At 66.3% G+C, this 23501-nt stretch overlaps 1 protein-coding gene across 6 annotated transcripts in view; it reads left to right on the forward strand.

The window, feature by feature from the left end:
- The window catches only part of MYO18A (myosin XVIIIA), a 37143-nt gene that overhangs the window by 10172 nt on the left and 3470 nt on the right, over positions 1-23501 (forward strand). Inside the window, exons 3-46 of one of the 6 annotated variants that reach the window (XM_086763325.1) lie at positions 1682-1738; positions 2363-2995; positions 3202-3264; positions 3527-3604; positions 4014-4049; positions 4621-4677; positions 5223-5310; positions 5452-5561; positions 5637-5813; positions 5925-6135; positions 6414-6556; positions 6943-7043; positions 7135-7198; positions 7308-7452; positions 8883-8894; positions 9418-9594; positions 9674-9764; positions 9855-10047; positions 10541-10627; positions 11357-11498; positions 11587-11746; positions 11832-12018; positions 12103-12340; positions 13192-13301; positions 13410-13475; positions 13751-13879; positions 14325-14468; positions 15409-15498; positions 15597-15716; positions 15794-15905; positions 16039-16166; positions 16311-16465; positions 17633-17756; positions 17835-18035; positions 18326-18436; positions 18758-18862; positions 18974-19120; positions 19213-19326; positions 19506-19622; positions 19725-19808; positions 20031-20168; positions 20846-21031; positions 21114-21253; positions 21926-21970. In XM_086763325.1, the coding sequence (XP_086619451.1) occupies positions 1682-1738; positions 2363-2995; positions 3202-3264; positions 3527-3604; positions 4014-4049; positions 4621-4677; positions 5223-5310; positions 5452-5561; positions 5637-5813; positions 5925-6135; positions 6414-6556; positions 6943-7043; positions 7135-7198; positions 7308-7452; positions 8883-8894; positions 9418-9594; positions 9674-9764; positions 9855-10047; positions 10541-10627; positions 11357-11498; positions 11587-11746; positions 11832-12018; positions 12103-12340; positions 13192-13301; positions 13410-13475; positions 13751-13879; positions 14325-14468; positions 15409-15498; positions 15597-15716; positions 15794-15905; positions 16039-16166; positions 16311-16465; positions 17633-17756; positions 17835-18035; positions 18326-18436; positions 18758-18862; positions 18974-19120; positions 19213-19326; positions 19506-19622; positions 19725-19808; positions 20031-20168; positions 20846-21031; positions 21114-21253; positions 21926-21970 (5816 nt within the window). Of the gene's footprint in view, positions 1-732; positions 799-1679; positions 1739-2362; positions 2996-3201; positions 3265-3526; positions 3605-4013; positions 4155-4620; positions 4678-5222; positions 5311-5451; positions 5562-5636; positions 5814-5924; positions 6136-6413; positions 6557-6942; positions 7044-7134; positions 7199-7307; positions 7453-8882; positions 8895-9417; positions 9595-9673; positions 9765-9854; positions 10048-10540; positions 10628-11356; positions 11499-11586; positions 11747-11831; positions 12019-12102; positions 12341-13191; positions 13302-13409; positions 13476-13750; positions 13880-14324; positions 14469-15408; positions 15499-15596; positions 15717-15793; positions 15906-16038; positions 16167-16310; positions 16466-17632; positions 17757-17834; positions 18036-18325; positions 18437-18757; positions 18863-18973; positions 19121-19212; positions 19327-19505; positions 19623-19724; positions 19809-20030; positions 20169-20845; positions 21032-21113; positions 21254-21925; positions 21971-23501 lie in introns of all 6 variants that reach the window. The other 5 variants (XM_086763323.1, XM_086763324.1, XM_086763319.1 and 2 more) reach the window with 5 other exon arrangements.

The following is a 23501-nucleotide window of genomic DNA, read 5'->3' on the forward strand; positions in this document are numbered from 1 at the left end:
CTCCGGGGACCTTCGGGGTGGTGCCAGGCTGCGTGGAGGGTTTGGGGGCTCTGACCCACGGGCGGGTTCGTCTCCGGACCCCCGTGCCCAGCCTGCGCTCTGGGTGCCGGCGTTTCGCACTGAAGTGACAGGGCAGGAGGGGGACAGACAGGAAACCCCTTGGGGACAGGGTGACGCGCCCCGCAACAGGAGGATTGGTTTGGCGGCCGAGTGCTCCTCTGCACTGTGCCCAGCCCTGGGACGGGGAGTTCTCCCCGAAGGCCCTGGCTGCGACCCACCCTGGGTTTCAGAACCCGCTGCCAGCCGGGGCGGTGGGTCCTGCCGGGGCTGCCTGGCTGCTGGCACGGGGTCAGGCTCAGAATAAAACCCTGCTGTCAGGGTGAGCGGGGCGCCCGGGGCAGAAAATATCCCTTCCCTCACACTGGCATTTGCTTACCGCAGCGAGCTGGCCCGCCCCGGGGGGAAACTGGGGCACGGTCCTGCGGCCTGACTAAAGGGGCTTTTTTTTGCACAATGAGTTTTGTCAGGTCTCAGCCAGGCCACCTGCCTGTCGCCAGAGCCCTTTCTCTAGGCTCTGCCTGTTCGTACGCTGAGCGGAGCCAAGTGGGCCCAGACCCCTGCTCCTGGGGACTGCGGGCTCCCAGGGCCGGTGGGGAAGGGCGCGTGCTGGTGCCGCCGTTCGGTGTCCCACGTGCCGGCCCTGGCCCGTCTCACCTCTCCCTCTCTCCCCAGCCAGGGCTGCGGCTCCATGAGACATCACCATGGCATTTTCATCCCGGTTTGCATTCTGGGAGCAGAAGGGAAGTCTCTCGCGCGTTTGCCCACACCCCAAATTTGAGTCACGCTGCCGCATGCCACTGACCAGCTCCCCAGCTTTGCCCAGCGCCGCGTTTGGAGTGGCGCTCCCAGCCTTCTGCCATGCTGAGCGAACGGGGAGCACCGGGGAGAGCACGGCTGCGGTCACCGACGCGGCCACGCATGCGATTACTAACGCCGTCGCTAATGACTGCTTTTGCGTGTGGCCGCTGCAGCCCCTAACACAGCGTGAGCCTCCTCGGCTGCCTGCACCCGTGCCGCCGGCCAGCCCCGAGCGCTTGCTGGGCGCTGCGCCACGGCGAGTTGGGGAGTGCTGGGCCGCGGCCGAGCCCTGGATCTCAGAGATACGGCCCAGGGCAGGGGAGGGTTTGGTTGCCCACCCCTCCAGAGACCCCCAGTCACCCCGCTCGGCGGGGAGCTGGCATGTCCCGCGGTGCGGCTGCCGTGGAGATGAGCTGGTGACACTTAAAATGTGCTGTGAGTGACACTTAAAACGTGCTGTGACGCCAGGCGGGGTGACGCGCAGCAGGGCAGAGCCCCGGCGGGGCTCTGTGTACCAGCTGCCTCCCCGCCCGCGCGCGAGGAGGGGGCCCGGGCCAGGCGGGCAGAGCGCTCTCCTCTCCCACCTTTGGGGTTTGCCGTAACCGGGGCGCACCTCTGCGCTGCCCCTCGCTTTTTTTTTTGCCCAAAAGGACACATATCCTCGTCCCTGGGGCTGCAACAGGCTGCCAATTGGGGCTGTTCCGTGCCCCTCTGCCCCCCCGGCATGATGGTCCCTGTGGCTTTTTTGGGTCCCCGTGGCTTTTCTGGCAGCGAGGCCCTGCGGCGGGCTGAAACGTGTTCCTCTTGTTTGTCTGACCCTCAGGTCAAGGACGAGGACAAATCCTTAGCTGTGAAAAGACCTGGGAAGGAGGATGGGGCTGTAAGTGTCGCAGGGAACGGGCAGGACGGAGCTTTGTCTGGGATGGGGCTTGCCTTTGGTGGGGACAGACCCCGTGCCAGGGCTTGGGGACATCAGGGAGGGTCCATCGTGGAGGGTCGTGGGCTCAGCATCTCCGCAAACGCCCGTCCTGGTCTCTGGGGAGCTGCTCCGGGGCAGCGTGCGGAGGGCGGTGGGTGTTTTTGGCAGGGATGCCCGGCTGTGGGTGCACGGCGGTCTCTCCCCCTCCACCTCCCCGGGGCTCGGCCCTGCCTTGCGCGCCCCAGCAGGTCGGTGCCCACCCCACGGTTGCAGCGCAGCTCCCATGCTGCTCGCCGAAGCCGTTGGCGGAGGAAATCTTGCGCGTTACCGGTGCCCTGAGCACTGAGTTTTACTCCCGTACTGGCAGACCGCTGCTCCCTGCCCTAGGGTCTGGTGGGGGCTGTAGGTTGGCTGGGGAAGGGGGCTGGGTGCTGCGTCCCTCGATGCCGGGGGTCTGGCCAGGAGCTGTGCTCCCGTGGGAGGGCACAATGCCCCGGGCACCACCGCGTCCCGAGCAGCAGGTGCTTGCGGTGGCAGGCACCGCACCACCAGACCTCCGCTCACACCGCTGTGTTGCGGCTGCAGTCAGAGAGCCCGAAGGATGCGGCGTCTGCACCCCTGAATCCTGAGCCCCCGAAGAGCCCCGAGCCGCCCCCCGGGCAAGGGAAGAGCCCGGAGCCGGTGCTGAACGGGGCGGCCGTGAACGGGCTGGAGGGTCCGGCCGCCGAGGCGCAGGGCGACGACGGCCAGGGGCTGTCCCGCCGCAGGGTGGTCCGGGTGGTGCGCAAGGTGGTCCGCAAAGTCCTGCCAGGGGAGGACGCCGGCGCTGCCAAGGAGCCAGGGCGAGATGCCAAATCTCCGGAGCCAGTGCCGCCCCCCAGGAAAGAGGAGACGGGCCGTCCTGCCATCCCCGCTCCCACTACTGCGCCGCCTCCCCCTGCCGCCATGGCGGCCCCCGCCAAGCCGGAGCCCAAGGATGAGATCTCGGCGGGGCTCAAAACCCTCATGGCAAAGGGCAAAACCAAAGAGCACCGGCCACGGCTCCGGCCAGGGGACAGGCGCGAGGAGAAGTCCCCCGAGCCGGCTGGGGGGGATGCAAAGCCGTCCCTGTCCCCGGCCACCGAAGCCAAACCGGAGCCACCGGTGCAGCCTTCGGGAGGGAAAGCGGAGCCAGCAAAGGCGTCCGCTCCAAAACCCACGGCCCTGGAGAGGCACAAGGTATTGGTGTGTGCACGGCGGGGATGTTCTAACACAGCGGCGGGGTTGTGCCGTCCGACGCGGCATGGTGTGAGCTCACCCGCATGGTTTGCAGTGGTTTTGGGATGTGCGGTGCCGGGTGGGGGTCACTTTTCGGGGCAGTTGAGTGCCCTGTGGCCTCCCGGTCATGTTCCCCCTTGTCTCCCCTCACGGCTCGTGTGGAGAAGAAGCTGCAGCCTGGCGAGAAGCGATTGACCCTTGCGAAAACCACCCCAGCACCTCCCCAGCAGGTGTGTGGGAGCAGGGACCGGGGTCCTAGGGCATTGCGGGGTGTCGCTGGTACCCCGGCTGTGCCGGCCTCGGCACCCACGGGTCTGCGCCAGCCTTCGCCCCGGTACCCACCCCGAGCACCGTCGAGCTGCGGGGCCGGAGAAGCCTCTGCGATAGCCCCTCTGGCGCCTGCGTGCCGCGAGCACAGGGCTGGTGGGGGGCTGCGGTGCCAGCGGGGGCTGTGGGGCAGCCGGCCCGGTGCTAACGGTGCTCTGCCTCCAGGCTGGCCCCAGCCCCGCGTCCCGGCTGAGCCCGTCGGAGGAGGCGCAGCGCCGGCTGGAGAGGATCTTCACCGCTTCTGTAATTCCAGGGGCGTTGGCGCTCGCGTGCCGCCTGCCTGGGGATGGGGATGTGTGAGCAGCGTGCGGCTGTGCCGGCTGTGCCGTGTGCTCTACAGAGGGTGATTGTACCCCTGTGCCCGGCCACCAGCCCCGCGGTCCCTGTCTAGGTGACACTGGCAGCAGGGGAATGATGACCGGGGCTGCTGATGGATTTGGGGTCACTGCCCGGACCAGCGCGCCCGGCTGTGGGGAGCTGTGACACCCAGCAGCCCCCACTGGCAGCATCCCCGTGGCTGGGATGATGCCCAGGTGGTGCCGTGGGGGTTGTGGCCGTGCCGTGGCCCCATGGCGCGTCGCGATGCTGCTGCTTCTCTCTGCCTCTCACCCCCTCTCTTCTCCTTTCTCTCCTCCTTCCTCGCTGCCATTAGCTGGACCCCGCTGCCTCCGCCTCGGCACCCAGCCAGGTACCGTACCCCCATCCTCAGGAGCCCCCTGCCTCCGCCAGTGACCCCCCACCATCCTCTGTCTGCCGCTGGGTTGGCGTCTGCGCCCGCGCCTCGTGCTGGAGCGTAAGGCTTTCCCCGTCCCACGCTGCTCCATGGGTGTCTCTCCCCAGCGGGGCCGTGCCGGGGAGCCGGGTGTCCCGGGAGGGTGGCAGGCTGGGGTGGGCAGGGGTGCGGAGCAGGACGGAGAGGAGCAGAGCACCCGGTGCAGGCAGGGCGCATGGCTCGTGCCGGAGCAGCTGCAGCGTGCAGCGCTGGACAGGCTTGCAGTGGTTTAGCACGGCAGCCCCCAGTCCCAGGGAATTTGGCAGCAGGGCCTCGTGGCCGACGTCCGTCCCGGCCCCGTGTGTCCCCAGTGCTCTGCTGGACCTGCCGCTCCGCTGGCCGCAGCGGTGGCTCTCCCCAGGAGCACCCACGGGGTTTGGCACGGTGGCGCTTTGCCCCGGCTCGCTTCCCCCCGCCACGTTCTGAGCTGTCTGTGGGGCAGAGATTTGCCCTTTTCGCCTTCACCCCCATCTCTCGGCCTCGCCAGGGTCAAGCGGACGATGCCCCGCCAGCCCTCCTTGGCCCCGTCCTTGCAGCAGCTCAGGTTTGGCTTTGGGGCTCGCCCTGCTCCCGGATGGTGGGGACCTCCCCGCCGTGCCGGCCCAGCGTTTCCCGTGCCGCAGTACTGTGCCATTCCTGCGCCGTGTCCTGTGTTCCCCCATGGTGTCCCTGCAGCGTGTCCTGTGTGCCTGCAGCATGTCCCGTATCCCTACAGCATGCCCCGTGTCCCTGCATCCCAGCCACGTGCCTGGCGTGGGTGCCCGCTCTCTGGGCTGCGGTTTGGGAGCTCGGCCCTTCCAGGCTCGCCCAAGGTGGCCGTGGTGCATGTGCTCATGGGCCACTGTGGCTTCACGTCTGCCCCGAGCCGTGGCAGGGCCCTGGTGGTCTCTGGTGGACCCCGAGCCCTCTGGGGTCCCCGGGGGCAGCAGGCAAGCCGGGGACATGCGCTGGGAGGGCTTGGGGCTTGCGGAAGGTGGCTGTGGCCGCCCGGAATGTGGCCTCGTGGCCAAGCAGCCCAAAGGATGTGGGGAGGGGACGAGATGCAGGGGGCAGGTGACCGTGACCACCCCACGTCCCGCTGTCTTGCAGGCCAAGACAGAGGAGCAGATAGCGGCTGAGGAGGCCTGGTATGAGACCGAGAAGGTGTGGCTGGTGCACAGGGATGGCTTCTCCTTGGGTGAGTGAAGGGTCAGCCCAGCGCGGCCAGGACACGGTGCGCCCCGTCCTCCCCGTGGCACAGCGAGCCCCCCCAGCCCGGCCGCGGTGTCCCCGGGGGGCTGCCGACATGGCCCTGCTGAGTGCCCCGTGCCCCTCGCAGGCAGCCAGCTGCGGCCAGAGGAGGGCAGCCCCCTGCCCGAGGGCAAGGTGAAGGTGAAGCTGGACCACGACGGAGCTGTCCTGGAGGTGGAGGAGGACGACGTGGAGAAGGTAGGGCCACGGGATGGGGGACAGCGGGGCAGACCCCCGTTCCGCGCCTGATGCCCCCCCTCACCTCGCTGCCAGGCGAACCCCCCCTCCTGCGACCGCGTGGAAGACCTCGCCAGCCTCCTCTACCTCAACGAGTCCAGCGTGCTGCACACGCTGCGGCAGCGCTACGGCGGCAACCTCCTGCACACCTACGCCGGCCCCACCATGGTCATCATCAACCCGCTGAGCTCCCCCTCCATGTACTCTGAGAAGGTGACCCCGCTGCCGGGGAGGGGACGGGCGGCTGGGAGCCGTGGCACCGTGCGGAGGGAGCCGGTGCGGCTGGCGGCGTGCTGACCCTCGCCCACCTCCGCCCCTCCCCAGGTCATGCACATGTTCAAAGGGTGCCGCAGGGAGGACACGTCCCCGCACATTTACGCGGTGGCCCAGGCCGCGTACCGCAGCATGCTGATGAACCGCCAGGACCAGGCCATCGTGCTGCTGGGCGCCAGCGGCAGCGGCAAAACCACCAACTGCCAGCACCTCGTCCAGTACCTCGCCACCATCGCTGGCAGCACTGGCAAGGTCTTCTCCGGTGAGTTCTCGGCGGGGCACGGGGTCCCCGTGCCACCTGTGCACGCCCCTCGCTTTGCAGTCACAGCCCCCCGCAGCCGCCAGCAGCCGGTGGCAGCTGGACACACGCCGCACGGCGCGCTTTCACCTTCTCACGCCGGTCCCTTTACCGTGCTGTCGAGGGCTGCCGCGGTGCAGAGCACGGCACAGGAGCAGCAGCGCTTGCCCGGCCAGCGGTGCCGGCTCTGGCCGCCCGCCACGCAGCCCCTGCACCCCACCGCCCCGCTTCTCTTCCCACAGCGGAGAAGTGGCAGGCTCTCCACACCGTCCTGGAGGCTTTTGGCAATAGCAGCACCGGCATGAACGGCAACGCCACCCGCTTCTCCCAGATCATCTCTCTGGACTTCGACCAGGCTGGGCAGGTGGCATCCGCCTCCGTACAGGTGAGGGGGCCAGGGTGGTCCCCCTTGGCATGAGAGCTGGTCCGTCCTCGCCAGGGTGTTTCTTCCCAGCCACGCGCTGGCCCGTGAGCTCCACCGCAGACCCCCACCAGCTGCCCGGCCGAGCTTGCGGTGTGATAACAGCAGAGCCCTCAAAATTCAACAGAGCCGCCTTGTGCTCCTGTAGTAGCAGAGACCTCGGGAGAGGAGATGCACACGGGTTGCTTGGGTGATGTTTGCATCCATACGATGCTCTGCGGTGGGCTGGGAGACCCTCGTGTCTCCGCGGGGAGCCTGGGCTGGCAGCAGGGACGAGGCCGGGGTGGGCTGGGGGTCTTGGTGGGAGCAGGGCGCTCGGGAACGGTTCCCAACCCTCCCACCTCCGCCAGACACTGCTGCTGGAGAAGCTGCGTGTCGCCAGACGCCCGGCCAATGAAGCCACCTTCAACGTCTTCTACTACCTGCTGGCCTGCTCCGACAGCGCCCTGCGGTGAGCTGGGGGGGGCGAGGGCACGGCCCCCAGCCCGGGATGGGTCTCCAGGGTCTCCCACATGGGACCAATCCCAGTTTAATCCGCACAGGACCGAGCTTCACTTCAACCACCTGGCAGAGAACAATGTCTTCGGCATCGCGCCCCTCTCCAAGGTCGCTGTTATGGGGCTGAGTGGGGGGCTGCGCGGCGGGGGGATGAGGGTCCCTGGCCCATTCGGGTGCCGGGGGAGGCAGAGCTGATGGTTCCCATTGCTCCCCGCAGCCGGAGGAAAAGCAGAAGGCAACCCAGCAGTTCAACAAGCTCCAGGCTGCCATGAAGGTGATGGGCATCTCCGGCGACGAGCAGAAAGCCTTCTGGCTCGTCCTGGGGGCCATTTACCATCTGGGAGCCGCCGGGGCCACCAAAGGTAACGAGCTGCTCAGGGCTGGGGGGCGTTAATGAGCCAGGGCTGATGGCTGCGCAGGGTTCTGGAGGGATCGCTGGCAGCTCGGATGTTTTGGGGCTGTGTCAGCTGAGGGACAGTGCCCTGCCACCCTGGGTGCTCTGGGACACCCATCTTTGCCCCTTTGGTCCGGGTGGTCACACCGGCCGGTGGGAATCGCACAGTCTCCAGCCCCTGGGCTGCCCCCCGCTGCCTCGGGGAGCCGTGGGGCCCGGCTGGGGCCGAGGGAGTGGGGGGGGGTTCTTGTGTGTCCCCAACATAACGCCTCTCCCCCCATCCTCCCTGCAGAGCTGCTGGCAGACGGAGCCGGTAATGGGAGCCGCGGGGGCTCTGCCCCGGTGGTGCCACACGGTGCTGGTTTTGGGGCTGAAATGGGGGCTCGGGGTGCTGCTGGTGTACTGGGACCAGCCCTGATGCCTGACTGCGTCCTGGCAGCCTCAAATTTGGCTGTTGCCTGTCAGGGACCCCCCCACATCCTCTTGGCACCTTTGGTGGTGTGGGGGGCTACCCCAGCTCCCAGGGCTCGCGGTGGGCTGCAGAGCTTGCTTTGACGGGTACCGGCTTCGCTCTCCATCCCTGGGGGTGGTGAATTTGGCTTTGTGGGGTGCTCATCTCCCCCGTTTGGGCTTTCGCCTTCCCCTTGTGGTGCTGGAAGCCCCGTGGTGCTGCACGCTGGTGGGAGGGCCTGGGCACGGCACACCTGAAATGGGCACCTGGAGCTGCACCGAGGGATTTTGCAGCCCCAGGGGGAAAAAAAGATAAGTTCAGGGATGGGGAGGGAGAGCCCGGGGGGGTCGCAGGGGCGCGGTGGGGTGCAGTGCTGGCCGATGGGGTGCTGTGAGGCACTAGAGGGAAGCAGGGCCCCACTGCAGACGGGCTGCTCGGGCGACTCTGCAGCCTCTTCGTGGCGGTCTGCTGGGGGGGAACCCCAGATCCTTCTTGGGGGGAGCATCCCTGCATCCTGCTCGGGGCGAGCGTCCCAGCCCCAGCTCTGTGCGGCTCCTGGAGCCTTCCCTGCATCCTGAGGGCACCAGGGATGCTCAGGGCCAGCTCAGCCACGCCAGCCCCCGTTTCCTTGGCCCCTTGCAGTGGGCTGGATCCGGTGATGGCTCCCGGAGCTCCTCATGCTCTGGGGCAGAGCTGAGCTGCTCCTTGCCAATGCCCACGGCGCGGCTGGGATGGCGTGGGAAGGGCCCCCCCGATGGGTTGTAGTGTCCCGCTGTGGCAGTGCCCGGGGGGAGGCCGGACTCGGCGTGCGCTTGGCGTGGCGGTGCCTGCATGCGGCGTGTTTGGGCGGGAGGGCGTCCCCGTGCCGCGTGTCCGCGCTGTCGCGTGGCGTCGTTTCTAACCCCTGTCTCTGTTCGCATGGTGCATGCTGCCCTTTTGCAATGCAGACGCCAGCGAAGGTAAAGTCTTGTTCTCCGCGCGTGTCTCTGGCTTCCCCATCCCACGTGCCACCTCCTTCCCGCTGTCCTGTCCCTGCATGTCACCATTAACCTGCTCCCACCTCCCCTGCTTCCGCCTGGCATCCGTGTGCTCCGGCGGCCGCGGTCTGTCCTGCTGCGTTGTGGCGGGGCCGCTCGGTGCGCGTGGCCGAGCAGGGATGTGTCCCCACGCTGGGGTGGCTCAGAGCCCCGTGCCGTCGCAAGGCGCTGGGGTCCCTGGGCAGCGGTGGTGAGGGGTCACCCCTGCTCCTCGCCCCACGGCGAAGCTCTGGGCCTACCCCTGCAGAGGCACAAAGCCGTTCACCCCTGTCTCCTCTAATCAGACCCCAAAACACGCTTCCCGGCTTTCCTGCGCTGGCCCCATGCTCCCACTGCGCGCAGCATCCCCAGCCGACTCTGGGGGACCATCCCAGGTCCGACTGGAGACCCCCTCCATTTGGGGGGATGCCCCTGCCGGCGCTGAGCCCCCTTCTCCACCCTTCAGCTGGGAGGAAGCAGTTTGCACGGCACGAGTGGGCTCAGAAAGCCGCCTACCTGCTGGGCTGCAGCCTGGAAGAGCTCTCCTCCTCCATCTTCAAGCACCAGCCCAAGGGCAGCCTGCAGCGATCCACCTCCTTCCGGCAGGGCCCCGACGAGACCCCCCTGGGCGACGGTGGCACGGGTAGGGTGAGGGGCGGTGGGAACGGCGGGTGGTCCCGGGGGAACTCCGGGCTGGGGATGCTCACGATTCCCTCGGCCAGGTCCCAAGCTGACGGCGCTGGAGTGCCTGGAGGGCATGGCAGCCGGCTTGTACTCTGAGCTCTTCACCCTCCTCATCTCCCTCCTCAACAGGTGTGTGCTGGGGGGCTGGATTAGGGAGAACTAGGGGGGCGTCTGGTAACATCTCCTCACCCTGCTGTGTCCCTTTGTCCCCCCTCTCAGGGCGCTGAAGTCAAGCCAGCACTCGGTATGCTCGGTGACGGTGGTGGACACCCCCGGAGCGCAAAACCCCGAGCTGGCGGGGCAGAGCCGGGGGGCCACCTTCGAGGAGCTCTGCCACAACTACGCCCAGGAGCGCCTGCAGCTCCTTTTCCACCAGCGCACCTTCGCCCGCGAGCTGGAGCGCTACAAGGAGGTACCGGGGACGCCCGGGGCTGCCGTCGCCTCCTCCGCTCCCCTCTCTGCACGAGCATCTCCTGCGTTCCCTGCTCCCTGATTTTTGACCCTGTGGTTACTCTGGACTGATCCAACCGAAGCAGCTTTGACACGATGCTCACAGCAGGGATTTCCGTGGGGCCCCCGCCTTTGCCAGCAGCTCCAGTCCCAACTGGGCAGCGCTGCCTGCGAGCGTGCTGGGGTGGGAGGTGATGAGGTGGCTGTGGGTGACAGTGGTAGGGAGGATCACTGCTGCTCCTCCATCTCGGCACCAATAGCCCAAGGGGAGCCCTCCATGTGTCCCAGTCCCCCCTAAACCCGCCACCCAGCATCGCCCCTTCCCAGCACGGTGGGGCGGTGGCATGCCGGGAAAGCCCTGCCTGGACCCCACTGGGACCAAAACCCTGCCCGGCTGCCGGATCCCTGGCGCGGCTCCCGCTCCGCACGGGCACTGACCGCACCTCTCTCCCCAGGAGAACATAGAGCTTGCCCTGGCTGACGCCGAGCCCGGCTCCTCTGGCTCCGTAGCCGCTGTAGACCAGCCCTCGCACCAGGCACTGGTAAGCACCCACCACACTTCCTCGCAGCCGTGTTACGGCAGTTTGGAGCCAGCGCCCGGGCGGCTTTCCTGGCCCTTTGGCGGTAGTCAGGGGAAAGAGAGGGGCCATCCCGAGTGCTTGGCCGTGAGAGCGCAGCCGCGAGCGTGTTTGCAGCCCACGCCCGTGGTGCATCTCCCCACCCGGCGTGGTGTGCCCCGCTGCCCCGGGGGCTGCCCGTGCTGTGCGCGGAGCCCTTGGGCGATCCCCAGGGTTCTCCAGTCCCCAGGGTGCTCTGGTCCTCGAGGTGTTCTGCTCCCTGGGACGCTCTGGTCCCCAAGGTGCTGGGGTCCCCAAGGTGCACAGGTTCCCCAGGGTTCTCCAGTCCCTGGGGTACTCTGGTCCTCAGGGTGCACGGGTCCCCAAGGTGCCCCAGTCCCTGGGGTGCTCCAATCCCTGATGGAGGAGGCTGCAGAGACTGAGGGGGGCTGCTAGCACCAGTCGTGCGCTGGGTTTCATCCTGCAGGTGCCCAAACAGCTTTTTCCACGCCAGCGAGCATCTCGCTGCCTGGAGCGTTATGCGTGGACTCTTTCCCTTCTGGGTCTCCATTAAGCAGGGGCCCTCTTGCGCGGTGCTGCTTTGCCTTGCTGCTGACAGTGGCCGAGGTCGCACGCTGTGTCCCGTGTCCTCCCACTCCTGCCCTGGAAGATGCCAGCGTGCCGGGCCGGGTGCAAGCGCGGTGTTGCCCGCAGGTCCGGTCGCTGGCCCGCACGGACGAGGCGCGGGGGCTGCTGTGGCTGCTGGAGGAGGAGGCGCTGCAGCCGGGCGGCAATGAGGACACCTTGCTGGAGCGGCTCTTCTCCTACTACGGCCCCCAGGAAGGGAACAAGAAAGGTCAGGGGGGGCCTGGCACCGCGGGGCCGTGTTTCGGCGAAGCGCCGGTCCCTGGGGCTGTGCCCAGCGGTGCCGTGTCTCCCCGCAGGGCACAACCCGCTGCTGCCCAGTGACAAGCCCCGACACTTCCTTCTGGGCCACAGCTCGGGGACAAACTGGGTGGAATACGACGCCACGGGCTGGCTCAACCATGTCAAGCACAACCCGGCCTCCCAAAACGCCTCCGTCCTGCTGCAGGAGTCGCAGAAGTGAGTGGGATCCTGGGGTGTGGAGGGGGGCGCGGTGGCAGGGAGAGGTGATTTTCGGGGGTGACGTCCCCTCCGTGCCCCACAGGAAGGTCATCAGCAGCCTGTTTGCGGGCCGCGGTGGGTCGGCGCTGGTGCTGTCGGGCTCAGTGGCGGGGCTGGAGGGGGGGTCCCAGCTGGCCCTGCGCCGGGCCACCAGCATGCGCAAGACCTTCACCACCGGCGTGGCCGCCGTCAAGAAGAAATCCCTCTGCATTCAGGTCAAGCTGCAAGTGGTGAGTGAGGGGGTGCCAAGGTGGGGTCCCTGGGTCTGGCTTGGGCACCGCTGCGTGTCTTACCCTGCTCTCCCATGCCTGCAGGATGCCCTCATCGACAGCATCAAGAAATCCAAGCTCCACTTCGTCCACTGCTTCCTGCCCAAGGTGGCGGTGGGTGGCGGGGAGCCCCGGGCTCTGCCGTCCCGGCGGGTGAGCGGCAGCGAGCTGGAGCTGCCGGCGGAGCACTGCGAGGCCGGGCTCATGCAGCTGGACGTGCCCCTCCTGCGTGCCCAGCTGCGCGGCTCCCGCCTGCTCGACGCCCTTCGCATGTACCGCCAAGGTGAGCCACGCCGTCGGCGCACAGCGAGGCGATGCCGGGGCTGTGGCGTGCGTCCCGCTGCGGGGATGGATGCCGTGGGGGTCCCGGATCTATCTCCTCGCCCCCCGGGGAACTCCTTTGGCACATGCCCTTGCTCTGAGCCCCATGGCTGCCAGCCGTCCCCTCCCCCGCGAGACCGTTATCTTTGCCGGGGACAGGCATGGCCTTAATTGGCTGTCTCCACTGGTGCCGCCGGCTCCTGGCAGCTCTCCCGCTGGCGGCCAGCCCCTGTCCCGTCGGTGCGAGGGACTCCGGGTCGTGCTCAGCAAGGCATTTATCAATGTGCGCGGCCGGCCGCCCAGCCGCGGTTTGATTGCCTGGAGGCCGGACCCTTCCTGCATCTATCGGGAATCGATGCGGCCCGCACACCTCCCGGATCGATGGCCGCGGCCAGCCGGCCGTGTCAGGGTCAGCGTCCCCATCAGTACCCCGTCGTTAATTAAGATGTGGAGGCTCAGCGCTGTGAGCGTGATGCAGGAGTTGGCTGCGGCTCAGAGCGAAGGCAGAGCAGGGCCTGTTTGCTTGCAGAGGCGACACACGTGTCCCTGCGCTCCCCCCGAGGAGGGATCTGGCCGCTTTCTCCCCAGATCCCGGCCAAAATTGCTGGAGGACACGGCCAAAGAAAACCTCTCGGGCAGGGTCAGGGCGCTACAGCCGTGCCCGGCCCTGGAGGGAGCAAAAGCCACGCGGGGTGACCCCGTCAGCTGTCCCAAAAGATGGGGCCCAGGGATTTAGGACACACAGGGCTGTGCCAGGCCATCCCCCCGGCATCCCGGCTGCCCCCTAGCCCCGCTCTCCCTTGCTCTCCGCAGGGTACCCCGACCACATGGTGTTTGCGGAGTTCAGGCGACGCTTCGACGTCCTGGCCCCACACCTGACCAAGAAACACGGGCGCAACTACATCGTGGTGGACGAGAAACGGGTACGTGCCCCACGCCAGGGCTGGCGGTCGGGGGTCTACTGCACCCCAGCGGTTCCCTGCACCCCGGAGTGCCACCAGCCTGGCCCTGACACCTCTCCCTCCCCGCAGGCAGTGGAGGAGCTCCTGGAGTCACTGGACCTGGAGAAGAGCAGCTACCACATGGGCTTGAGCCGGGTACGATGTCCGACACCGGCCGTGGGTGCCGGCGGCGGCACGGGGCAGCGGTGGGCGGCACGACGTGGCACAGCGCAGCGCGGCAGCACAAGGGCGGCACTGTTCTCTCCCACCCACGACATTCCTCGTGCCTGGGGAATAAAACCCCCACAGCGGGACAGGACCTGCAGAGGGGAGAGCTGCGTGTCCACCGGACGGTGCAGCGGGCGGGCGGCACGGCGTGGCCGGAGGGATGCCGGCACCCATCGGCATCTCGCCCTGCTCCCCTCCCGCAGGTGTTTTTCCGGGCTGGATCGCTGGCCAGGTTAGAGGAGCAGCGGGACGCGCAGACCAGCAGGAACATCACCCTCTTCCAGGCGGCGTGCAGGGGCTTCCTGGCACGGCAGCAATTCAAGAAGAGGAAGGTTCGTCCCAGCGGCTCTCCCCTCCCCGCTCCGCCGCAGCACAATTTCGCCTAAAATGGGCAGCGCAGCCTTTCTGCCGCCGCCTGGGCCAGCGCCTCCTCCTCCCGCCTCCCCCCCCGCGCCTGCCCAGCCGTGGGGGGCCAGGGGGAACCGGGGGGCCCGGGGGAACCGGCGAGGAGGGTGCTGGGCATCACCGCAGCAGGATGAAGCGGCGTATTTGCTCCTGCTTTTATTTCAAAGAGGGCGTAAAATAAGCATCTCGGCGGCGCATCGCCTTCTGCGAGATTAGCGTTCGTAGGGGCTGGAGAGAATCAAACAGTAGATAAGCCAGGCGCAATTAGCCCAAATGCTAACGAAGGGGAGCATGCCGGGGTGCCGGCAGGGGTGCTGAGCGCCCGCTTTGCCCCACCGGCGGCACCCCGTGCTGACACCGTACCCCGTGCAGATCCAGGATTTGGCCATCCGCTGCGTGCAGAAGAACATCAAGAAGAACAAGGGGGTGAAGGGCTGGCCCTGGTGGAAGCTCTTCACCACCGTCCGGCCCCTCATCGAGGTGCAGCTCACCGAGGACCAGATCCGCGGCAAAGACGTGCGTATCTCTGCGCCGGGAGGCGGCGTGGGGCTGGATGGGGCAGGGTGGGCTCGGGGGAGCATTGGTCCTGGGCCGTGGGGTGGAATGTATGACCCCATGGTGGGGTGGGATGCAGGATCCTGCGGTGGCATGGGATGCAGAATCCCCCAGTGGGGTGGGATGCAGGAGCCCGTGATGGGGTGGGATGCAGGACCTCGGCTGCCCCGCGCCCCACCATCGCCAGGCTGGAATTGCTCCCTAATTTGCAAATCAGCGCGTCGTGAGCATCCCGAGAGCCGGCTGTTGCATGAGCCCCATTACAAGGCGTGGAGAATGGAAATGAAACCGAGCGCCGAGAGGCATGCGCGGGGGCTCCACACCGCTCTGGCAACCAGACACTCGTGCCCCCGCCGAACCCGCCCGGCACGCAGCCGCTGCCTGGCTCAGCTTTCACCCCGACCCACTGAGGATGGGTGCCTGGGACGGGGGCACTTGGGCCCCCTCCTGCACCCCCAGCCTTTTCTGGGACCAGAGGAGGGGAGGGAAAGATGTGCCTGAAGCTGGCAGCAGGGCACGCCTCCCCGCTGCTGGCTGGTGGTCCCTGGGCATCCCGGTGGGCCCCCTCCCTCCCCGCCTGAGCTGGGTGCACCCAGACCCTTTGGTGAGCTGCCGGCGGGTGGGTTTGCTCCCATCCCCTCACCCAGGGGGTGCAGGGACCCTCTCTGGCTGCTCCGTGTTTTGACACCATTTATGGGTTTGGAGCCGGCGGGGCGGGTTGGGGAAAGTCCCAGCTCAGCCCTTGGCAGGGGAGAGCGGCTCTCGCGTGGGGAGCCCCCACCCTGCCCACCCAGCTTTCGGGAGGGGGGAGCTGAGGGGAGTGTGGAGACCTGCCAGGCTCCTGCCTGCCAACCTCTTCCCCTTGCGCCTGCCTCCTCCCTTACCGCCTGCTCTGTTGCAGGAAGAGATCCAGCAGCTGAAGAGCAAACTCGAGAAGGTGGAGAAGGAGCGTAACGAGCTCCGGCTCAACAGCGACCGCCTGGAGAGCAGGGTAGGTCCTTACTGGCTCCGGGACGGGGTGCAGTGCCGTGCCGTCCCACCCCAGTGCCTGCCCCAGCCCACGGTCCCGTTTCCCCCCCCCCGACCCAGATCACAGAGCTGACGTCGGAGTTGACGGACGAGCGAAACACCGGCGAGTCAGCCTCCCAGCTGCTGGACGCCGAGACGGCCGAGAGGCTGCGGGCCGAGAAGGAGATGAAGGACCTGCAGGTACACGCGCCTCTCCCGGGCCTCGCGGCGTCTCCCAGCACCTCCCCGGCGCTCACCACCGCCGTGTCCCCTCCCAGGCCAAGTACGATGCTCTGAAGAAGCAGATGGAGTCGATGGAGATGGAGGTGATGGAGGCTCGGCTCATCCGGGCGGCCGAGCTCAATGGGGAGCTCGACGATGACGATTCAGGTACCGTCCCGCACCCCAGGGTGCTTGTTGCCGGCACACCCTGGGCTGCCCTGTGCTCACAGCACCGTGCCCCTCTCTCCTCGGCCCCGTGCTGCCCCACACAGCCCCTCGGTGACCCCGTTTCCCCGTGCAGGCGGCGAATGGCGGCTGAAATACGAGCGGGCGGTGCGGGAGATCGACTTCACCAAGAAACGGCTGCAGCAGGAGCTGGAGGACAAGCTGGAGGTGGAGCAGCAGGGCAAGAGGCAGCTGGAGCGCAGGGTGAGTGGGGCTCGGACTCGGGGATCCCCCCCGGCATGGGGGACGGGGCAGGGGGTGGGCAGAGCTGAGGGAGCGCGTGGCCGGGGCAGTGGGGACGTGGTGGCTTCCCAGAGCCCTGACCGCCCTGCCCGCTCGTGCCCGCAGCTGACGGACCTGCAGGCAGACAGCGAGGAGAGCCAGCGGGCGCTGCAGCAGCTGAAGAAGAAGTGCCAGCGCCTGGCCGCCGAGCTGCAGGACACCAAGCTGCACCTCGAGGGACAGCAAGGACGCAACCACGACCTGGAGAAGAAGCAGCGGAGGTGGGGACCGCGCGCTGGCAATGGAGGGGGGGGACGCGGGGAGGGGATGGCGTCCTCGCCACGCGGCGAGCCTCTTGCGAAGTGGCATTACCATTTTAGCGGGGATTTGGGCACTTCACCAGCTCCCACTTGGCTGTGGTGTCGCCAGCGGAATGGGGCTGCCTGGGTCAGATACGTTCGTTGTGGGGGGGACCCCGATGCCCTTTTGGGGGGCCCAGAGCAGAGTGATCCCCCCGTGTGGGTCTGTGACCCATGGTGGAGGCTGCTCGCGCCCTGCGGCTCTGCTTGGCACTCGCTCTCATCCCGTCCCCTCTCGCAGCCCCGAAGTTTGCTAACGTTATTAAGCAGCAGGGACGCTTTCATCTCATTATGGTAATGATCACACACAAATACAGCGAGAGAATCCAATCTAATTAATTTCAATTTCCGCGGATTGGAGTCTCTGCTAATGCAGCTGTTTATTACCCAGCGCGAGGAAAAATGGGGATTAGCTGCCGAGGTGTTTAACGCAGGTCACAAACTCAAGCGCAGAGTTGTTTTCCAAGCCCCAAAGGCAGCGATTTCGGAGCAAACCTGGCTGATCCCATCCCAGGGGCAGCGGGAGGGGCTGCCCCACTGCTGCTCAGCTGCAGGCTGTGCAAAGGGGGCAGGGGAGGTCCGCAGGGGGCTCGTGTCCCCTCCGGGGATGGGACCAGTGCCATCCCTTGTGGGACCACGGCACCGGGCTGCGGCTGGAAGAGCCAAACTGTGCCAGGGGCCCGTCTCCACTGGAGACCTTGCCCTGACCTGCAGCCCCTCCGTGTCCTGCAGCCCCTCCACGTCCTGCTTGGAGGGTGCGGTGTCCTCAAGTAGCTCTGTGTAGCCAGGATCCTACCATTAGCAGCCGCAGCCGCTGCCGGCACACGCCGGCCCCGCGGGGAGGCTGATGGGGCTACGCTGTGGGCGCTACGCTCTCCATTAGCCACTGAGCGCGGGCATCGGGAGGAGCTTCTCCACATGTCTCCGTGCCACGGTGCTGGTAATTAAAGGCTCATCAACAGCACGTTTCAAACGAGCGCTCAACAGCATGCTGCCCTTCCGATGCCTGCTGCCGTGGGACAGGGATGCTCGGGGCAGTGCTGGTGACTCGTTAAGTCACTGAGCGCCCACCCCGCTCTCCCCGCATAGGTTCGACAGCGAGCTCTCGCAGGCGCACGAGGAGGCGCAGCGGGAGAGGCTGCAACGGGAGAAGCTGAGCCGGGAGAAGGATGTGCTGGTGGCCGAGGTCTTCGGCCTCAAACAGCTGCTGGAGGTGAGCGGGCCCTGGTCCCCTCCCCAGTCCCCCAACCAGCGCTTGCCCCCAGCTCACGGTGATCTCCTCTCTCGGCAGGACAAGGACTCGGACATTGCGGGGTTGACACAGAAGGCAGAGGCGTTGGAGGCCGAGCTGCAGGACATCTCCTCCCAGGAGTCAAAGGACGAGGCGTCCCTGGCCAAGGTGAAGAAGCAGCTGCGGGACCTGGAGGCGAAGGTCAAAGACCAGGAGGAGGAACTGGACGAGCAAGCTGGGACCATCCAGATGCTGGAGCAGGTACGTCAGGGAGGGGTGAGGTTTCTGGGTGGGGTGGTTTCGTGCAGGGCTGTTATTACCTGGGCCGGGCTTGCCCGAGAAGCGGAGGCGGTCGCCTTCAGCCCGGCGTCGGGCCAGGCGCAACTGCCGACGCAGCTCCTGATCCTCTGTGCCATGGCCCGGCAGGTTGCTGCGGGGCGGGCAGCCCCGCCGGCCTCGGACCGGGGGGTTTTTTGGGTGAGCAACGCCCAGGGAGCAGTGTGGGGGGTCCCCATGTCCCCTTTGCTCTAACCACGTCCCCCCATTTGCAGGCCAAGCTGCGGCTGGAGATGGAGATGGAGCGGCTGCGGCAGACCCATGCCAAAGAGGTGGAGAGCCGTGACGAGGAGGTGGAGGAGATTCGGCAGTCGTGCCAGAAGAAGGTAGGGCTCGGCTGCAGCCCCTCTGCCCGAGGTGGGACCAGGATGCGTCCCCATGCCCCAGCTGGGTGCCGAGAGCTGCCAGCTGGGCACCGTCAGCAGCGCCTGGCTTCCGTGCGGCCAGCCACGGCCTGGCTCCACTGGCCACGCAGGTCCAACCGGTCCCTCTGCCACTCGGGCCAGCTCAAGCTGGGCTTTGCGCCTCTGGTTGCACAAACACCCGGTTGGTGGGGTGACCCAGTGTCCCCAGTATGTGGGGACGCACAAAGTGGGGAGTCCTGACCCCTTCCTGCCACCCTGACTGGCTGCCGGGCTGTCCCCCAGCTGAAGCAGATGGAGGTGCAGCTGGAGGAAGAGTATGAGGACAAGCAGAAGGTGCTGAGAGAGAAACGGGAGCTGGAGAGCAAGTTATCTGCCGTCAGCGAGCAGGTAGGGAGCGGGACAGCTGGGCTCATGCCTTGCTTCAAGGACTCCGAGGTGGCCGTGGTGGCATGGGTGCCCCACCGGTGTAATGCTCTGGCACGGTCCCCCCCGCCGCAGGCCAACCAGCGGGACTTTGAGACGGAGAAGCGTCTGCGCCGGGACCTGAAGAGGACGAAGGCGCTGCTGGCCGATGCGCAGATCATGCTGGACCACCTGAAGAACAACGCACCCAGCAAGAGGGAGATAGCCCAGCTCAAGAACCAGGTGTGCATCCAGATCCCCCATAAAACTGCAGCCCTTGAGGGACAACGGGGTGTCCCGGTCCCCTAGCCGGGTGCTGAGCCGTGTCCCTGCAGCTGGAGGAGTCGGAGTTCACCTGCGCGGCCGCCGTGAAGGCCCGCAAGTCGATGGAGGTGGAGATTGAAGACCTTCACCTGCAGATCGACGACCTCGCCAAGGCCAAGGCAGCGGTAAGCGGTTTTGGGGTGCGATGCACCATGATGAGACCATGCCTCACCTGCGCCCGGGGGGACACCCCCACCAGCACAGCGCACACTGGCAGGGTGACCCCACACCGGTCGGCGTCGTTTTTGGGGGGTGGGTGCCCCGTTCCCGGGGTGCAGCGGGAGACGCAGGCGGCTCCCCGCAGTTGGAGGAGCAGCTGAGCCGGCTGCAGCGGGAGAAGAACGAGGTGCAGAGTCGGCTGGAGGAGGACCAGGAGGACATGAACGAGCTGATGAAGAAGCACAAGGCGGCCGTGGCCCAGGTGAGGGGGGAGCCGCACCCGCGGCACCCCTGCCACCCTATAACGCCCCTCTCGGAGCCGGTGCAGTGGGGTCCCCACTGACGGCCCCGATGTGTCCCGCAGGCATCCCGGGACCTGGCGCAGATGAACGACCTCCAGGCGCAGCTGGAGGAGGTCAGCAAGGAGAAGCAGGAGCTGCAGGAGAAGGTGGGGACCACCGACATCGGGCACAGGCGTGCACCTCGAGTGAAGGCGGGGAGACAGGGGGGCAGCCAGAGACCCGCTGCCCACCCTGAGGGGCACAGAGCAGTCCCATGGGGAACTCTTCGCTGGGACGGGAGCAGCGTGGCCGGCAGCTCCGCGCCGGGGCAGCGTGGCCGGCGGCCGGGGAGGTGGTGATGGAGACTGAGACTGTTCCCCCTCCGGCAGCTGCAAGGCCTGCAGAGCCAGCTGGAGTTCCTGGAGCAATCCATGGTGGACAAGTCGCTGGTGAGCCGGCAAGAGGCCAAGATCCGTGAGCTGGAGACCAGGCTGGAGTTCGAGCGGACGCAGGTCAAGCGCCTGGAGGTAAGTGCTGGGCTCTCCCTCCGCTCCGGCTGGGACCGAGATGCAGCAGGACCATGACACGAAGCTGCATGTGGGGTCCGCTGAGCGCATCCCCAATATCCCCTGCCCGGGACCCACCGCACCGCAGCCCTTCCCAGCCGGCAGCCCGTTCCCGCAGGGAAAGCTCCCTGCGAGCGCCGATAACAGTAATCCACCACCCAGCCTGGGAAAGTGCTGCTCCTTCCCTGCACTGACTTAAGGAAATTATAGACTCTCCCGGCCCCGCTAAACGCAGCCTGCTTTAAATTCTGCCTTTGCAGCTCTGTTGGGGGAGCAGAGCAGCTTAGCTCTCCTCTTAATATTTTCCTGGCTGTTATTTCCCTTCCCGGCTCTCTCTGCCGGGGCCATAAATATGCAGCGACTGGCTCAGCGGCTGGAGGAGAATAGGAGCTATTTTTTCCCCGCGTTACACGCTGTAATTACTTCACACACAGTTAAATCTATTTTTCTAATTCAGCAAAGCCCCCGTGGTTGTTCTGGCCCTTCCCTGGCCCTGGTCGAGGAGGGTTCTCCTCCGTGTCCTTGCCTAAATTCACGGGGATGGGATCCATCCTCATGTGTGCCGTTGGTGGGTGTTGCTCCAGGGTGAGTGATCCATGGGGGGGATCTGGGGTGACCCCGCGCCCACCGCTCCACAGAGCCTGGCCACGCGGCTGAAGGAGAACATGGAGAAGCTGACGGAGGAACGGGATCAGCGGGCGGCCGCTGAGAACCGGGAGAAGGAGCAGAACAAGCGGCTGCAGCGGCAGCTCCGCGACGTTAAGGAGGAGATGGGCGAGCTGGCCAAGAAGGAGGCGGAGGCCAGCCGCAAGAAGCACGAGCTGGTGAGGCACCCGCGCTGGGGCTGGACAGGGGGATCAGGGGGTTTCCCCAGGGTACCCAGCTCACCCCGCTTCCTCCCCGCAGGAGATGGACCTGGAGAGCCTGGAAGCTGCCAACCAGAGCCTGCAGTCGGACCTGAAGCTGGCCTTCAAGCGCATCGGGGACCTGCAGGCGGCCATCGAGGATGAGATGGAAAGCGACAGCAACGAGGACCTCATCAACAGGTGAGAGTGCCTGGACCCCGCACAGGGCACGTCACTGGGGCTCACCGCTTCTCCTCACCACTTCCGAAATGCCACGGGGACCTCTCGGTGCTGCCTGGCCCTGGCAGGATGCTGTCTGTCAGTCCATCCATCCATGCATCCTGCACACATGCATCCGTCCGTCCCTACATCGTGCACACGTGCACCCGTCCATGCACCCGTGCATCCGTCCATCCGTGCGTTGTGCACGCGTGCATCAGCCCGTGCATCGGCGCATCCGACCCTCCCTCCACCCACAGCCCCCGCGCAGCTTCGCCTGCTTGCAGAGGTTCCTGAGATGCAGCCGTGGCCGTGCTGGCCGGCTGAAAACGGCCCAGGGAGCCCCGGGAGCCAGGGCAGCTGGCTGGAGGTCTGAGATGCTGAGGTCTGGGATCCAGCCCAGCTCAGGACACTGGGATCCAGCCTGACCTGGGATGCTGGGATCCAGCCCAGGATGCTGGGATCCAGCTGGGTGCAGCCCACGACAGGGGTACAGGGCAGCCACACATCCCTCCCCTGGCCCTTCCCCACCTTTAATTTACCCCCCTCCCCATTCGTTCCCCATCCATTTGGTCTTTTTTTTTTCTTTTGCTTTAATTTGATTTCCTTTCTGTTGTGTTTCTCCGCCCTCCGACCCCCCCGAACCCTTCCCAGTTTGCAGGACATGGTGGCAAAGTATCAGAAAAGAAAGAGTAAACTGTGAGGAGCTCCTCTTTCCTTCCCCCCCTCCCCTAACCCCCACCTCACCCCCACGGGCCGGGGCCCCGCATGCCGCTGGCCCACCTGCGCATGCCCTAACAGCACCCACCGCACGGCACGTAACCGCATCCCACGCGGGGGACGGGGATGAGCCCCCGGGCTGGGGCTGGGGGGGGTGATGCTCCACCACGGCCAACGTATCGACGTGGAGCGGTGATGGCCCCGCTGCCACGCACAATTAATATCCCCTGCCGCGGTTGCTCCCTCGCGACCCGGGTCGCGCTTAACTAACGGCACGCTCGCCCGGACGTAAATTGTGTTTGACGTGGAGTTTTAATTCCGCCGGTTATAAAACCTCAGCTGCCCCCAGAGTTTGTTTACGGGGCTCATTGGGGGTTTTTTTTTCCTGTTGTTCTGTATTTTTTTCCCCCAAGCTGAGCGTTGCCTGGATGTATTGCAGGGGAGGGAGACGTGCGTGATGGAGTGCGGCTCGTTGCTTTGAATTTAACGAGGAAGATTCATATTCAGGGTCTATCCCAGCCCGTCTGCCGCTGTCCCCTGGCAGGGAATAAGCCCAAAGCCGGGAGGATAAAATGGCCGTTTAAGCTCGTATGATCTATCCCTTCCCCGGCAGCGGCTCGGTGGGAGCCCTCGCCTCTCGCTGGCCGACGGCGGGGTGAGGAGAGAGGGGGCCGTGCCTCTTCGATTTCCGTATAGATCCCGCCGGTGCTGCCGTAACCCTAATGAAAGCAGTAAGCAGTTAGGTATTAAGGGAGATTTATGCAGGGATGCTTTTAACGTGGAAGAATGGATTTTGCAATGCGTACGGCACCCTCTTTCTAAAGGCAATCAATGTGGTTACGAATGGCCCTTATAAATTAGATGGTTTAAGCCAGATAGGGCTTTTTTTTTTACTCCAGGACGTAAATCAGGGGCTCTCTGGCACGGCAGGGCTGTAAATCTACCCGCCGCGCTCCCACGCCCGCCTTGCCAGAGTCGTTTCTGTTCTGCTTGCTAAACTCCTGTTTACCCAAGGCCATCAGCATCGCTCTTCCTCCCTGTAATTTTGCGCTCGATGACGGCCTATAAAATGAACCCACTTATTTCCTTCCCGGCCCCGGAGCTGGAAATCTCCCGTATTTCTGGACCCGTGCCCTGCCTGCTGCCCCTCGCTGCCCCGATGCCGACCCCGCTGTCTCGCCATTCCAGCCCCAGAGCTGTGCAGGGGCAGCGGGGAATGCTGGGCAGAGGGTGCAGGAGCCCCTTTGCCAGGCAGGGGGGCAGTTTGGGGGTACAGGGGGTGCGCAGCAGGGCTGTGCTTCGGGGAGCCCCTAGCATGCAGGCTGAGCCGTACGCACGTGGGGAGGTGGAGCAGGACCATAGGATGGTGTTTCACCCACGTCAGGGTACACAGGCAGTGGGTGCTGGGGCAGTTGGGCGCCTGCCAGTGCAATTTGGCCTCCCCAGCACCCAAAATCTCGCTGTCCCATGCTCACCTCTTGCTTTCTCCCGCCCTGACCCGCTCCTCTGG

This window comes from Chlamydotis macqueenii, chromosome 19 (genome assembly GCF_036417535.1).
Source record: "Chlamydotis macqueenii isolate bChlMac1 chromosome 19, bChlMac1.mat, whole genome shotgun sequence".
NCBI lineage: Eukaryota > Metazoa > Chordata > Aves > Otidiformes > Otididae > Chlamydotis > Chlamydotis macqueenii.